Here is a 15,186-nt window from a genome sequence, read left to right as displayed (position 1 = left end):
ATTAGTAAGAAAAAGTTTGTTTTTATTTTCTTCTTCGTAACCAGGGGTTGCAACGGTTGCAACAGTAACTAAAGAAACACAACGATAACAGTTTTATCAGTGCAGCTGGTTTCATGCATTTTCTACCTAAATATCAAATTTGACAGTACGAGTTACCTGAGTCACTGAGGGGTAGTCAGATTTGCGATACAGTTTTAGAATGCCAGTGTCTAGTCGTGTCGTTGGCTGGACCATCATAATTTAGCTCATAATTTTACTTCTCCTCCCCAAAACGGATGGGTGCACCACCATACTGGATGATGAGGTCTTCAGAGCCATGAATCAATAAAATTAACTAAACTCAAATACATTTACTATATTTTAACTACAAATATTTTTGCCACCTTGGTTTTACATGTGTTTACGAGTACGTTTCAGTTGGGCGCCATTTGTAATCTTGAAAAAAGGCTAGCCGACCCAAACATGAATGCCGAAGCGAAAAGCAAGAGGAAAGGCAGATATTGTGCAGACTTACCGCTCAACTGTCGTGACTTCTCCGCTCCTTTCATGGGTATAAGGGCGCCGGTGTTCGGCCAGAACACGTAATCATCTGCCACTTCATAAACGATTGGCGTTTGATTTGCCGACAAGTTACTTGTACTGGAATGGGAAACGTTATGCATATACTCCTTTGCACTTGTGATCAGTATCTCAAACGATAGAGGCATTGAATATCCTCTGTTGTCAATTCATTAGAACTTGTGAGCACCGACGTGAATCTGATCCAATTTTGCAGGAGCTAGTCTCTTGTTAATTTTTCCTGCTGACGCCAAAAAAAAAAAAAGTTTCTTCCACCGGCTCACATAACTTCTGACCCATGCGGTTTTTTGTATGACAGCTCCAGTGCTGCCGTCATCCCGCGACTGACAACCCATCGCGGGTGGGGTGCGTTCACGTCCTCCTGCCTTTTTTGACTGCGTGCTACACACTCCCGTCCAACCCCTCATTATTGCATTTATGATTACCCTTTACCCACGTTAAACGTAACATGATAAAGCACGACAAATTGCAGTGTGCTGGCCATGTAGCACGAATGTCGGAAACCGTTCAGCAGAGAAGCTTGAAGAGGTCGCCGACTTCGGGCTAGACATAGCACTTGTGGAAGATGCAAAGGGTGCGTGAGTGGCGGCCCAAGATTGATCAACCTAAAAGTATGTAATTTATTCCACCCTGATTCGAAACACTCAAATCGTTCGACCATGATGGTGATGGTGGTGAAAATACTACAATTATTTAAATCATAGGGATTAAAAGCCATTCCTTGTGGCCATATAACACGGATAGTTATGCTTATAGCGCCAGTATATTGAATTAGAAAAATTCAATAAAAACTAGAAAATATAGTAAGAATGAAAATATGGGATCAATGAACGAGATTGGTGTTTACGGCTTTGCATCGTGCAAATTCATTTGATTTTGATGGAATACTATTACAATTCATGAATATATTTCAGTTTACTTAGCATACGTAACATGGCACCCAACAATACCCCTAATTAAGCTTATTATTTCTATCAATTATTACGGAGACGGCGAGAATTCCGGGTTCCAAAAACCATCCGGCGTCTCATGCAACTGTACGTTTCTGCACTCGCGGCAATTTCGGGTCATTTTTGCACGGATCACATCCATCGGCAGACCACAGTGGACTAAAAACTTGTAATGCTTAGAACACTCGGAACAACGCCGAACCGTTGGTAGAGCTCGGTCGATAGATGGTGGAGGCACTGTATTTTTAGGAGCAAGCGGATTCCTCTGTCCTGTTCCGTCGACGTTCAACACGGATTGACATGACTGTTGCTGCTTGCGACGTTGCTCTCGGATAGCTTCCATAAACAGGTCATTTTTGTGTGGTTGTGTTTCACTTATGACAATGACTTCTTCCGGTGGTGGTTTCACGAAAAGAACGCTGCTCGTGTCAGCATCCTCTTGCGGCTGGGTTTCCTTAGCCAAAACGAGCAATTTTTCTTCCGATGATGGTTTTTTCTCGTTGATAGGTTCCGTTTTGACATAGGGTGCAGGTCCTGTTGTTGAACTATTACCGACTTTTCGATTCAGGTCTTTTTCCACTTCCGAGAAATAGGTCTGATCGATATCAAAATCATCTTCTTGTGGATTTTCTACTTTAGATTTGTTAACAACTAGGGAAGATTGTTCCTTTTTCTTGACGCTCTTGAGAAAACGGGAACTGCTGAAAGCGGCTGGACTTGGTATAACAAAATCGTCGAAATAGGTTTCGTCATCATCCACTGTTGACTTATTAAGGTTATCGGGAAATCGTAGCCTAGTTTGGCGCAGTCTTTGGGAAACAAAGTGTATTATTATATGGGTTGAAATGCTCAATACGATTAGAGTACCTTGTTCTATTTAACATGTTGTCCTTCTTTGTACTGGTTGGTGTCCGTCGTGCGCTGGAACCCATCTTTCCCAAACTTCCTGGTGTACATTTCTTCACCGTCCATTTGCCGGCTGGGATCACGCTGCCTTGTTGTTCCGGTCTACCGGAAGCTATAGCTTTTGGGGTGACCATCTTCTGGCGCATTGGGAGTTGTTCAATTTGTCTGCTTGACTCAGGAGATGATTGGAAGGTGGAGGAAAATCGGTTCAAAGACAAGCTGTGCTTTTTTTTATGCTTCGCTTCAGAAACTAGTGGTTTCTTGGCCTCTTTTGAAGCAGGGTCTGGGTAAGGCACCGACTTAAGCGGATTTTTCTTTGGAGGCGTTTGTTGAATATTTTCTCTCTGAAAGGAGGGGAATTTGGGCGATAAGGGATCTCGGGAAGGGCTTTGAGTTAACACGAAGAACGAATCATCCGAATCCGGCAGGTTAACGTTTTGGTTCAGTATGGAACTGGATAGCTCCGGGTCGGATTTGTTGCGAATTGCCGCAGCATCATCGTGTTGTACAGCACATGAGGGTGAATCGTAAGATCGCGCTTTACGGCGTTTGTTTGAAGGCGGTGGTGAAGGTGTTCGGTTACGTGTTTTTAAATGCAAAAATATATCGTCGTAACGTAGGGTCACATCTGATGCAAGAACCTGCATTTCTGGGTTAGGCATGGCATGGAATATTGTTTTAATATGCATACATATTTATATTATAAACTACTTACTCGCAGCTGTTTCTTGCAGATTATGGAATAGTTGTAAGAACTGATCGTGAATTTTCCGATGCTCGGTATACTTTGCAATCAACGTGTCGTGGATGTTCATTTTCGGAAGCTAATGCGCAGATTTGTTTACAAGCAAAAATTATTAATATTTTAATATTATATACCTATTATAAATTTGAAGCAGCAAATGAACTAAACAGTTTTTTAAATGCACGTCTTGAAATAATATAACGAAACCCAATGAAACTTTAAACATGTTTGACGTAAACTGCTCGAAAATATCAAGACAAAAGCAACTTGATAAAAATTCGAGCACTTGTGGAAGAAGTCGAGATAACAAAGGTGTAAATATTTTTTGCGAGGAGAACGACACTCCATGATTAGCTGATCAAATGAGTTTATATTTTTGAACCTTGAATAAATTGCCCGGATAAAATTTTACGATAACATTTACCCTAAAAACAATCATAAAACAATAAATATTATAGTTATTACTGTTTCAACATTGTTCGATGCAGAGTTCTCGTAGTAGATTTACGATAACATTTCATGTAACAATAAATTTTACAGTTCAGCAAAAAACTGATACAGTAAATTCACATTAAATTTTAAATGGAGAAAATCGATTTTTTTAATGGTAAGTTACATAACCTTATTTACTCTAGAAGTCGAATTTACATTGACATTGACTGTTAAAACGTTAAAGTTATTATAAAAAATTATAATAATTATTATAAAATTACTGCACTGTCACAGTGAAAACCATGGTTTTGTTACTGTACATTTCTGTTCGGGTGATTAAGATTGGCATTGGTTAGTTCGAAATGGATTTGCATTTCCAACATGAATTCAACGAAAAAAAACTAAACACGTTAACATCATGTGCCAATCTATTGAATTAATTCAATCCTCAAACACATGAAATGCACATGATTGCCGTTTCAATATCTAATCGAGTGTGGGAAATATGGTTTTCAAATAGAATTCGTGCGAACATTGTGTGAAATGAACATAAACATTAAAGAAAATATAATTGACTAAAATTTCCATGACATGACATAGGATAGGATAGAATCCACCAGCTGGCTTCGTTTTTCACCTCTTCTTATATTTTGCTAATCACCTGTTGAAAATGACACTCCACCCTCGACCAATGATGCCAAAATATTACTTTTGTTTCGGTTATGTCCAAAACTTAATTTGTCCATATCAAAATTTTCTATAGGAATAAATTTCACGCTTCTGGAAAAAATACAAGTTGGCTGGTCGGGCCGCATATGGCACGCCTATGTAAATTAGACCCGCGAGGTGAATAAAACATTCCCTACGCTTTGCGATGAGGTATTCCTGCCAAACAATTGAACTTATTTTTAAGTTATCACTGTAAATATTCGGTATAAATACGAAATGATCGACACCGTGTAGTTCAGATGACGCCATAGGGTTTTCAGAGAAAACAGCAGCAGAAATTACTCGCTCCCATTTACACCGATTTGATATTTCCGCACACAGAATCGAATTCACGATAACCGTGCTACAGAATCTCTCGAGAACCTGTAGAACTTGAGTTCTGGAAATATGTTTTATTTCATCCGCAAAATAAAGCCTTGTACTTCATAATTACAGAATATTATAGAAAGAAAGCGAAATCGCGAGAAAAAAAACAGCGCAATATCTGACAACACTTTCGAGCAGCCTCTTAGTACATTAGTTTCCAAGTCGAAGGTCTGCTAATGTCACGTTCGTCCAATCACGAGATGGTTCAGGATTGGTTCAAAAATAGGGGACAGAGCTGGCGGATCCTATCCTAGATCGGATCTATCAAAACGCGTTGCCATTCCTTAAGCTACCAGTACACTGTTTGTAATAACGTCAAATATTTGACATCTCTCGTGAAATAAATTTGAACTGCTGTGTACTGGATCTTCAAATATTTGATGAAACACAGTTTGCCAAATTTTTCATTCGTGTTTGTCAAAGCAATTATTTGTCTATTTGTCAAACAGTGTACTGACGAGTTTGTCAAAACTTCAAACAGCGTAACGCTGCAGTTTGTCAAACTTGTCGATGGAGAAGTTTGTCAAACTTGTTGATGGAGAAGTTTGTCAAACTTGTTAAAGGAGAAATTTGTCAAACTTGTTGATGGAGAAGCTTGACAAACGTGCTTTGCTCATTCAGGATAGCAAAATACGCCGTACGCGAAACTGATTTGTTTTGACAGAATTTGTTGTCAAAACGAAAAAAAGTTAAGGTTTGAAATTCGGCTGATTGATTGATTGTTTTATTTACGTGACTTTAAATTATTCATTCAGCACGTTAAAAAAAATCGGCGCTATTTTGATATTGTTGGTATTTGTCTTTCCAGGAAAATCATGCCTCAAATAACTCGGAAAGGTACAAACTATTTGAATTCAATTGTTTGATACATGCTGAAATGTAAGCAAATGCCATTTCTTTTGAATCCTTTTCGATAGTTCACCAAGAATCAGCTGCTCTTGAAAAGCATACAGCAGTTGAGTATACTGCCAGTCTTGCGTGGTATAATTGTCGAATGTATCTAGTTGAATTCTACATCCTGGTCGGACCGTAGCGTGTGTTGACTATTGTTATTTTATCATAAAGTACTGAATGAGCTCATGGAATTCGAGATGATGAAGAGTCTGTCGATAGCGATTCCATCGAATCCATCAAATGGAACCTGCGTCTGGTGCTGGATATTTACGCTACTAATCTTGGTGCGCCAAATACTATCCAATAAACGCGTACACTATCCTCACCACTTGCCAAAAACATACTCAAGAAAAATTGCTCAAGTTGCCCGGTGTTGTGCTTGGTAGCTTTAACAATTTGGGAACGAGAGTTATTTTAGTTTCGGCAAATCGCCTCTCCTTCGTCCGTCTCCAGATCTCTCAAAACCTCTGTCGAACCGTTTGTGTTTGTTTTTGTTGCTCATGTGGTACACTCCGCTTTGCTGATGCTGATGCACGAGTTCATCTTTTCCTTCACGTCGGTATTAGAAGCCTTGCATTTGGCCACATATGTGTTATACTTTTTACTACAATCGCGACAATCGAAGTTTCCCGGTGGCATGCAATTTCTCGTGCAGCCGGAAACTTTTCGCCGATCGGTAGACCTTGCTACATACTCGACATTTGTGCTCGGGCAGCATGTCGACTTCGCGTCCTATACCATTACAGGTTGTGTTGGTTTCGCAGGTGCACCGTCAGATTGTAGGATTGAGTGAACCCTCGGTCGCAGTATTCGCACACGTACGGAGTTTTCCCGGGTGTACAACCTGACGTGTATCTTCAGCGTTATCGATTGAGTGAATGTTTTCGAACAGTGGGGACACATTTGAAGGGCTTTTCACCTGTAACAGTAAACAGTATATAATTGAAATTTACAGGAAAGAAAATAAGTAAAACCTTAACCTACTCTTGTGCCATCGTAAAACCTTAACCTACTCTTGTGCCACTTAACTGTAAATGTGAGAAAGTATATAAACAAGTGAGCGAGAAATGCAACTTGTTTTGTATGTCCAACAATACAAGAGGATTAAATATTTTTGAAATTCCCGTTCTAATCATTTTTTGTCCAATTGAAGTCTACCTAAACTTTTTTGGGGTAGACCTTGTCGCTGTAGAGTTCTATGCAATTTCTTTCACAGACACTAATTGAGGTTTTCTTTTCCTCCAGCTGACATATATAAAACTCAGCCAATTTAAAGGTTCGAAATAGCTCGCCTGAAGTCTTTATAATGGTGTTGAAACTAGGGGCAGATAACTTGTGATGCATTTTTAAAAATCAGCTAAATTAAATGGATTTCTTTCCATCAAAATAGAAATTCAATAATATAATATAGCATAGAAATTCATAATGTATTTTGCGTTACGTGCAATGTATTTTACGTTGCGTGTAAGACCACAGACAAACAGACATAACACTTCGAAGAATAATTTAGGAATTCCATCGAGCAGATTTAAAAAAAATATACTTGACTGTCACTAGCGCCATCTATCATCGTTCCTGCTCAATTTTTGTATTCACCTCATCGCAGGCAGCGATGCTGGTCACCTGTGACAGATTGATGCTTATTTTTGTTAAATGTAGCTGACACAAGTGCTAGCGATAACAATGTGATCATTATTTGTAAAACCAGTTAATATTACTGAATTATATTAGGTTTGTTCCAGTACCAGGAGAAACTGTAAATACTCCGGAGCAAACATTGAGAACGGTGTTCCTTGATTCTCTTCTTCTCCTTTTTCTTTTTTTGAAAGAAAACCTATTTTTTGCGCCTGTTTACTCCTTAGGAACTAGGAGTAAGAAGCATGTACCGGAACAAACCCATTATTAGCAGATGTGTACATTTACATGATACGATCGAATCGAAGTCTCAATCAAGTAATGAATTTGGTTATCCTCATTCTCTAAATTATTTTTCTTAACCACTGTTAAGAAAAGATTCCAAGTAGTCAAATAACTCATTTTGTAGGATCAATTCGCTTCTGGTTATACGTCTCGCAGAATACAGATAGATATTGCGAAAAGCATTATTCCGGCCATAACTGATAGTTAAACCGGTAGCTGTTTGCAATGGTGAGGATGTTTGTCAAATCGCACTGACATTGGATAATTTGATTATGCTATGATACTTATTCTGAATTTTCCAATAGTAAGTCCTTAGCAGCTACGTACTTTCAAGTTATGCTCTAGTAATGATTACGGATGCTTCATCTGCAGCATATTTGGCAATGAAATCGACGCTATCTTTCTCCATCATTTGAATAAATATAACTGACCGCGCTCTATGTGCTGGATCCTTCTGCTACTTGCTCCAAATTAATAAAAAGTCGTCGCATAAAAAGCAAAGAATATGCTTGGAAGCCTTTCATTCCGCAATCTGGAACAGCATAATTTAGGTTTTTATGAGTCGATGATTTCGAACTTACCTTTGTTTTAAGTGTTAAAGATATTATTCGTTTTGGCGACTAAAGCACAATTAAAATTCTACCACCTATCTACGTTGTACCTGAAGTGCACAGTTGAATATATGCAAATAAGAATTATAACTAAAATTGTTCGTAGCCCCGAGGACGCCGAAAGAATAGCTGATAAATGATTGCACTTTTTCTGCTTTGACAGAAAATAAGTAAACACGAATACATATTCACACCCCGCCTACTACGTGCTTACTTTATATTATGAACAGTAGCGCCACAACACTGTCTGTGGAGTTCCTGCACACTAATGTATTATCAAAACTCCTGTTTTCAACATGAGCGATGGTGAAATTTCAAGTGTTATGTCTGTTTGTCTGTGGTAAGACGTCAAAACCCTACACGGTAATCAGAACAAACTTTATTATAACTATGAAGTACGCATTTTGATGGGAAACTGGGACTACCCACAAAATGAATATATTGTTTTTACTCTCTTTTATGCAAACAGAATGTACGTCAGAATCTGCATACTTTCTACTCCACACAACAAAGTAAAAAATGCATAGTTTTGACTCTTTCAACAAACTATAAAATGGGTAATTTATACTCATGCCTGCAAAGGTAAATGTATAGTTTTTACTTTCTTGAAAAAGTAAAAAAATACATATTTCGTACTTCTTAGAAGAGGTCAGTAATGCGTAAATACTGTACAACTTTTGTTTTTCAATTTCTTTTCGAGAAGTAACAAAAATCACATTAATTTTTATTCTAATTTATTTAAATACAAACAATATTGAGAGGTCATACCATCTTGAAACTTCCTTCAACGGTACGGCCTTCAAGAATCGAACCCAAATATAAAACTTTTTTTTTCAAATCTGACTCTGAATCATTACTGGGTTTCATGCATTTCAAATCTAAAAAAGAAGAAACTTGATATTTTAAAGAAGCTAATAAGAAAGAAGCATACGTACCATAGCATTATTATATGATTTATTATGAGGTTTGGAATGTTCGTCCATATTTCTCTGCCTTCGATAAATAATCGCGAAAGTAAACAAGCATTGTTTGCAATACGAACACTTATTTGAAAATGGTCCCACGTCGGAGTGTAATTTTTTTTTACTCTGTGAGATATACTTTTTACGCATTTTTCTTCGCCGTTGACATTCTCGAAAATGCGTTAAACATATTCTTCGTTCATAACTAAAATCGATACACTTTTTGACGTATAAATGGTAGTCTCAAAAATGCGTGAAACATAGTCATAAAATAGGTAGTCTAGATTTACCGTGTATACAAAAAACTAACCCTACATTCAACAAAACGTCGAACAAAGTTAATCAGCGTAGGACGTTTGTTAAACAAACTTTTCTGCGAGGGAGTGCAAAGTTGATGCAAGAATGGAAATTAAATGCATTTTTACTAATTTGATGAAAATTTGTTATACATTTCTAGAGTGATCTACCCCTAGGTTGCAAATCTTTTTGTTCGATTAGAAACAAAACGCAACTCACGCATTGAGAAATGTACGCACCATTTCGATTTCACCAGGATATTTCACCCATTCGCATTTTTTCCAGTGTCCGCAATTTGCTCGCGATTATTTGTGGATCACAATAAAGTCAGAACGGTAAACTTGTGGATGTTGGTTTGATCAATTTGAATACGTTTTGTTTTCGTTCTAATTTTATTTCTGGATTGAATATTTCCTGACCATGTCGTTATTCCCGGCTTATTCCACCGATGTCATCAGCAATTCGGAAGGTAACAAAACCACTCTTGTTGTGACAAACTCTCCAGCCATTCCTATTTTATTTGCAGCATCAGTTCCTGCCACAAAGAATGAACTATCCTGGCTAGCCAACCAGAGTTTTATTCCGTTCCCCAGCAGTACATCCCGGGAACAAGAAACCTCAGAATCGGATAAATCACCAGAGCCAAGTAACAGTAGTAAAAGGCAGGACAACCGCAAGCATAAAAAGAAAAAGCGGAAACATCACAAAAAGCGAAAGCAAGCCAGTAGTTCTGAGGATGATAACACATCGAAAGACCCAGAGCCGATTCGAATTTCCGAGCTGGATTACTACACTGATTTGGAAGGTTTGCGGATATACCTAACTGTGGAGACATTGCATCGTCCGGCTTGTCCTCGGTATCGGTTGGGACCGTACCGGTTCAAGATGAATTCCGGCTTTAACGTAGACCGAGCACAGCGTTTCTACAGGTATTTTAAAAAGGCGAAAAAGCTGAAAGTTGACGATGAGAAGTCGTCACAGGATACCAGGAATGTGGAGTTTGAATTGGAAAAGGCAGCTCGACTGGATGATTCCGTGGAAAAGTGGATCGAATATATCCGCTATAAGGAAGATAATCCGGTGCATTTTGATAGCTATCAGAATCACAAAGCGGAACTGGCGATTATTGAAAAAGCGATGCGGCACCATCCAGACGATGGCAGATTGCTTAGTTTATATCTGGAAGGAATTGTGAAGGTTTTTCCCACAGATCAAGTGCTGGTAATGATTGAAAAAATGATCGCTAAGGATAACACGAATGTTCTACTGTGGGATGCGTTGATCGATAATAAGCAATCGGCAATGGCTCAATGCATTGTTCCGAATGTGTTAAAGCTGTACGAAAAGAGCATTCCATCGTTGTTCATGGCAAAGCGGAACGATGAAGTTATGTTGAAGTTTTTCAAGAAATGTGCTATCTTTTGTCGCCAGGCAGGTCTTTGGGAGCTGTTCTTTGGATTTATGCAGATGACGATTGGAATAAATGTAAGCACAAACTTTGCCGATGGAAAGGATCTGTTCGCTTCACCTGAGCACTTCACTCAGTTGATCGAGTATGAGGAACTCATTTTGAAATCGGGTCTTCCAATGAATGAAATCTGGTTAAGGATCGAGAAGCTTCGTGGGGCTTTTCATTTTCTGCCATATAGAGGTTCTAATATGTGCAGTGATCCGCAAAGAATGGTTCTCAACCAGGACATTGTGGGGTTTGTTTACCCACTGATTAATCGGGAATATACCTTCGACTTGGTGATTCTAATTCTTAAACTAATGAAGTATCCGTTTGAGAGCAATGCATTCGAAAGGTGCTCATTTTTTAAAGCCGAACCGTACGAATCGGACCACTCGGAGCAACTGTTGCCACTCTTCTTGGACCTGAACAGAAGCAGAAAGAATGATCCGATAATTTTGAATTTGATTAAAGAATTGAATACGCCACCATCGTTCATCAACACAAACCTTGCCTTCGAATCGTATTTGGAACTTATGCGAGAGTTGCTAGTCGTTGCATCCGAACATTTTTCCGACGAGAAAAACATTATCTTGCTTCTGTTGTATCTGAAACTGGAACGAATCTTGATTGTGTTTGATAAAACAGCTGAAGCTCTGAGTGAACAGCGGAAAAAATCCAGTCGATCTCGAGTGAAAAATCTTTTGAAAAAGAGCAAGTATCAAAACGAGCTCAGTTTGTACATTGAGTACGGACTGATTGAGTACGAGTTGGACGGCCTCAGCGAAAACTGTCTGAAAGTGTTCAATTTATCTGTCCAGGTGTTCTGCTCTCAGCATGATCAGCTCTGCGACAACGATATATTTACTCTGGTGCTTAAGATGACGGAAATTTTGTTAAAGTTGCACCAGAAACCGCAAGCAATTTATCTGCTGACTAAGCTGGCTCTAAATCCCAAAGAGATCAATTTTAATGCTATGGACGAACAGACGAGAGATTCCATTAAACTATTGGCCCTACAGAAGTTGAACGAACGTGTGACGCGTCTTGTTCAAGATGACTCTCAGGGGGAGCTCATGCAATTGGAGCAGTATTTCATTGTTAACCCGCTGATTAATAGTTTAAAAGCATACCTCTACTATCTGGCTATGATAAAATCTAAATCGGAGACCATAAAAAAACTTGAAGGATTCCTTTTTCACTTCAACAACCCGGACAACCAAAAACACACATACATTCGTGAGCAGATCTTCGAAATCTATCTTAAAATTGTTGAATTTCGAACGGAGGAATTCACTAACAATTGCCTTCTGCAGGTGGTGGACCGTGTGTTGCACGAGTATCCGGAAAATCTAACCGCCATCCGAATGTGTAGTTTCTCCGAATTTCTCTCCTGGTTTCAGATTCGTACTATCCTGGGCAAACACCTGACAGTGCGATCGGTTTTGTTGATGACGGTCGCCGGTCGGGTTCGAGATCTATACCTCACCAAAGCAACACTTCTGGAGAATCAACGGGAAGGAGACACCTATAAGCGGCGCATTCTGAACCTATTGAAGCATGCTGTCCGCCGAGAATCGTCACTGCGACAAAATGCTCTTCTATGGAGACTGTACCTGAGGGAACTGTTTGATCAACCGACGGCAGTCGGTGGAAGTACGGATAATGTTCTGGAACAGTGTCGGAAGACACTATATATGGCGCTAGAAGCGTGCCCATGGAACAAGTCGCTCTACCTGGACGGAGCGTTTTTTGCACCTCCGGAGTTAGCTCACCTGCTGGATCTGCTGATGGAGAAACAGCTGCGGCTACACGCCATACCGGAGGAGTTGGAGATACTGAGGAATGAATGAATGCGTTGAATAATTTGTGTTATCGGGATGCTTGCTGGATCAGCATTTCTTGAAGTATATATGAGCTGAGTCACAATGGTCGACGCTATGAATAAAGTCATGAAATGTGAATAAAATTGTGTTTATAAAAATTATTTAAAGTTATTTACAGTTTAAAGGAGCCACTCCTCGTCGACCAATGTTTCCATAAGTTTGTTCTAGCTGGTTGCCAATGCGGAAGGACTGTCAGCTACTGATGAGGTAGGTTGCAACCCCAGTCAGTTCATACAATTTGGAGCAGTTGGGATCGCAACCTTTGTTATTTCAACTTATAAATAGTGATATTTATGTCATTTGATATTAACTTTTCATTTAATGTAGCGTTGCAGGGACTGCGGGCCCTCTACCAAAAACCAATTGGAGGGAACTCCCACACGGTGGGTAGAGTTTACGTCAGCGATATTGGGCCGAGAAGAACGTCTACAACACCCATTTACGTGGAACGGAGGGTTCTCGAGTAGGCCGGCTGTTCTATAGATTGAAGACGTTTTTCAAAAAAGCAATTAATTCCTCCTCGCGTGTCGGGTCTTTGAAAAAGGTCCCGGGTTGATGTTGCGAGGGAGATCTTGGAGTTCCAAGCAGCTTGTTAGGATATGCTCTATAGTGGTCTTGGTGTTACATGTTGAGCGTTTATCTTTTGAAGTTGTTCTGATTACCTACTTCATTGAAGAATGAAGTCGTCGAGGGACTTTGCCATGAAAGACTTGATACGATGGTACCAACTTGGTCAAATCATCCACCCGTAAACCCCGAAGCAAGGTCCACCGGGAGAACGAGACAATCAGTTAGCATAGAGCGTTAAAAGGAATTTCAGCACCAAATTGTAAGCGAAGGTAATTTTGCATCAAAGTTTTTACTAATTATATATAATTTATAGTTGAAGCCTATTAAAAGTTCGCTATCAAAAAGGTCTTTTCCTGCGCCCAACAACGTCGACAATCTTCAAAATTTGATGGGAATATGGCCGAAAAGAGGCCAATTGGAGATACAACGGAGTTGGAACAAGTGGAATCCAATTGTGTGGCCTGCCAACGTCCGGATAGTACGGACAATATGGTCCAGTGTGACCAATGCGACGGATGGCGGCACTATACATGCACCGGGGTGGATGCGAGTGTGATGAACCGGTCATGGGTGTGCGGTGATTGCACCTCCATGCAAGAGAATGCCATTGCATTGAAGAGCGGTTTCAGTCGTGCCAGTGCAGCGTCGGCGCTTTCCGCCTGTTTGAGCCAGCTGGTTTCCACCAGCAGCGGCAGCAGCGAGAACAAAAACGTGCGGAAATAAGTCGCCGCAGGAAACGAAATCTTCTGAGGATGCCTTGTTGGAAGTCAGGAACCGAGTGGAGCAATGCAAAAGGCGAGCAAAACCGACACACGAGCATCTATCAGCTACACTACAAGCACAGTTGGAGCTGCACCGCAAACTACTTGAGGGATTTCAATCCAGTGCGGGAATGTGCAAACGCGTCGGACAACTGGAAACAAGCAGTATAGTGACGGAGCAGCTACCAAAGCCAGCAACTGGCCAGGCCGCATGGAGAAGCAGACCGGCGCCATTACCAAGGCGTGCCGAACGTTAGCAACTGTTTCGGAGGATGAACGAATTCGGTCTCAACATGGTTCCGAAGTTGAAGCTGTAGGTGGAATCGACTCGATGAATCATCGCTGGCCTGTGAGGGAACCAGTAAGCATACTAGTTTGGCAGCGGTAAGTCAAGCTATCGCAGCAACGGAAAGCAATCCAAGCTATATGGAAACTCCAGGTAAGCGTCAAGCCTTGAGTAATTATTCCATAAATACAAACGAATACACCTCTCAATATTGCCCCATGACTAATATGTATGAAATTTCCCGTGAACGGTCGCGAAATTTCGCGCATGCGGGAAATAGTACAATGCCTCCTGAATTTCCCCGCGAGCTGCAGCTAGTTTTTCACGCGCGCCCAGATGTAACAGAAATACTTCCTCTGCCCAAGATTCAATATAAGAATACAACCGATGAACGAATGCGTGACTCCCCCACATACTCGGTTGAATTCAATAAGTTTCCCCTACACCCTCGTCTGTCAGAAAATGCGTATCAAGACCAAGTGATTCCCCCTCGAGCTCCAGGAGGTCCAACGTAGCAGCAGCTAGCAGCACGGCAGTCCTTGGCTGAGGAACTTCCTCGATTCTCTGGAGACCCAGCGGATTGGCTGATCTTTATTTCGAGCTATCGATACACAACAGAAGCCTGAAGCATTCTGCTGGTGAGAACATGCTTCGCCTGCAACGATGTTTGCCTGGTCCTGCGCTTGTGAAAGTATGTAGTCGGCTGGTGTTGCCAGCAGCGGTGCCCCAAGTGATCGAGACACTTCATATGCGATTTGGACGTCCTGAGTTGCTGATCAACGCTCTGCTACGCAAGGTGAGAGACATCCCAGCCCCACGGTACGAGAGAATGGAAGATCTCA

The 15,186-nt window shown here is 40.5% G+C and overlaps 2 protein-coding genes across 2 annotated transcripts; one reads left to right on the top strand and one right to left on the bottom strand.

Moving 5' to 3' along the window:
- Positions 1 to 1,464: 1,464 nt before the first annotated feature.
- LOC131692134 (uncharacterized) lies at positions 1,465 to 3,419 on the bottom strand. The gene is made up of 4 exons (XM_058979006.1): positions 3,315 to 3,419; positions 3,151 to 3,259; positions 2,397 to 3,084; positions 1,465 to 2,338 (listed from the first exon to the last, which is right to left on the bottom strand). Exons 2-4 carry the CDS (start codon positions 3,248 to 3,250, stop codon positions 1,561 to 1,563), a joined length of 1,566 nt encoding a protein of 521 aa, XP_058834989.1. The 5' UTR covers positions 3,251 to 3,259; positions 3,315 to 3,419; the 3' UTR covers positions 1,465 to 1,560.
- A 6,299-nt stretch (positions 3,420 to 9,718) lies between these two features.
- Positions 9,719 to 12,799, top strand: LOC131690637 (nuclear exosome regulator NRDE2). Its single transcript, XM_058976557.1, has 2 exons — positions 9,719 to 9,860; positions 9,918 to 12,799. The coding sequence occupies exons 1-2, from the start codon at positions 9,812 to 9,814 to the stop codon at positions 12,692 to 12,694; spliced, it is 2,826 nt and encodes a 941-aa protein (XP_058832540.1). The 5' UTR covers positions 9,719 to 9,811; the 3' UTR covers positions 12,695 to 12,799.
- The last annotated feature ends 2,387 nt before the right edge of the window (positions 12,800 to 15,186 follow it).

The sequence above is a fragment of the Topomyia yanbarensis genome, chromosome 3, assembly GCF_030247195.1.
Source record: "Topomyia yanbarensis strain Yona2022 chromosome 3, ASM3024719v1, whole genome shotgun sequence".
Lineage (NCBI taxonomy): Eukaryota > Metazoa > Arthropoda > Insecta > Diptera > Culicidae > Topomyia > Topomyia yanbarensis.
Note: the sequence above shows the minus strand (reverse complement) of the source record. Positions and strands in the feature narration are given on the sequence as shown.

What these genes read in the sequence shown, in the direction of transcription:
- LOC131692134 (XM_058979006.1), bottom strand. Translation starts at nt 3,250, where the DNA reads ATGAACATCCACGACACGTTGATTGCAAAGTATACCGAGCATCGGAAA. An exon ending in TCTGCAAGAAACAGCTGCGA is followed by an intron (nt 3,085 to 3,150) that starts GTAAGTAGTTTA and finishes TGCCTAACCCAG; the next exon opens with AAATGCAGGTTCTTGCATCA. An exon ending in AACATGTTAAATAGAACAAG is followed by an intron (nt 2,339 to 2,396) that starts GTACTCTAATCG and finishes TGTTTCCCAAAG; the next exon opens with ACTGCGCCAAACTAGGCTAC.
- LOC131690637 (XM_058976557.1), top strand. Translation starts at nt 9,812, where the DNA reads ATGTCGTTATTCCCGGCTTATTCCACCGATGTCATCAGCAATTCGGAA. An exon ending in TGTCATCAGCAATTCGGAAG is followed by an intron (nt 9,861 to 9,917) that starts GTAACAAAACCA and finishes TTTTATTTGCAG; the next exon opens with CATCAGTTCCTGCCACAAAG.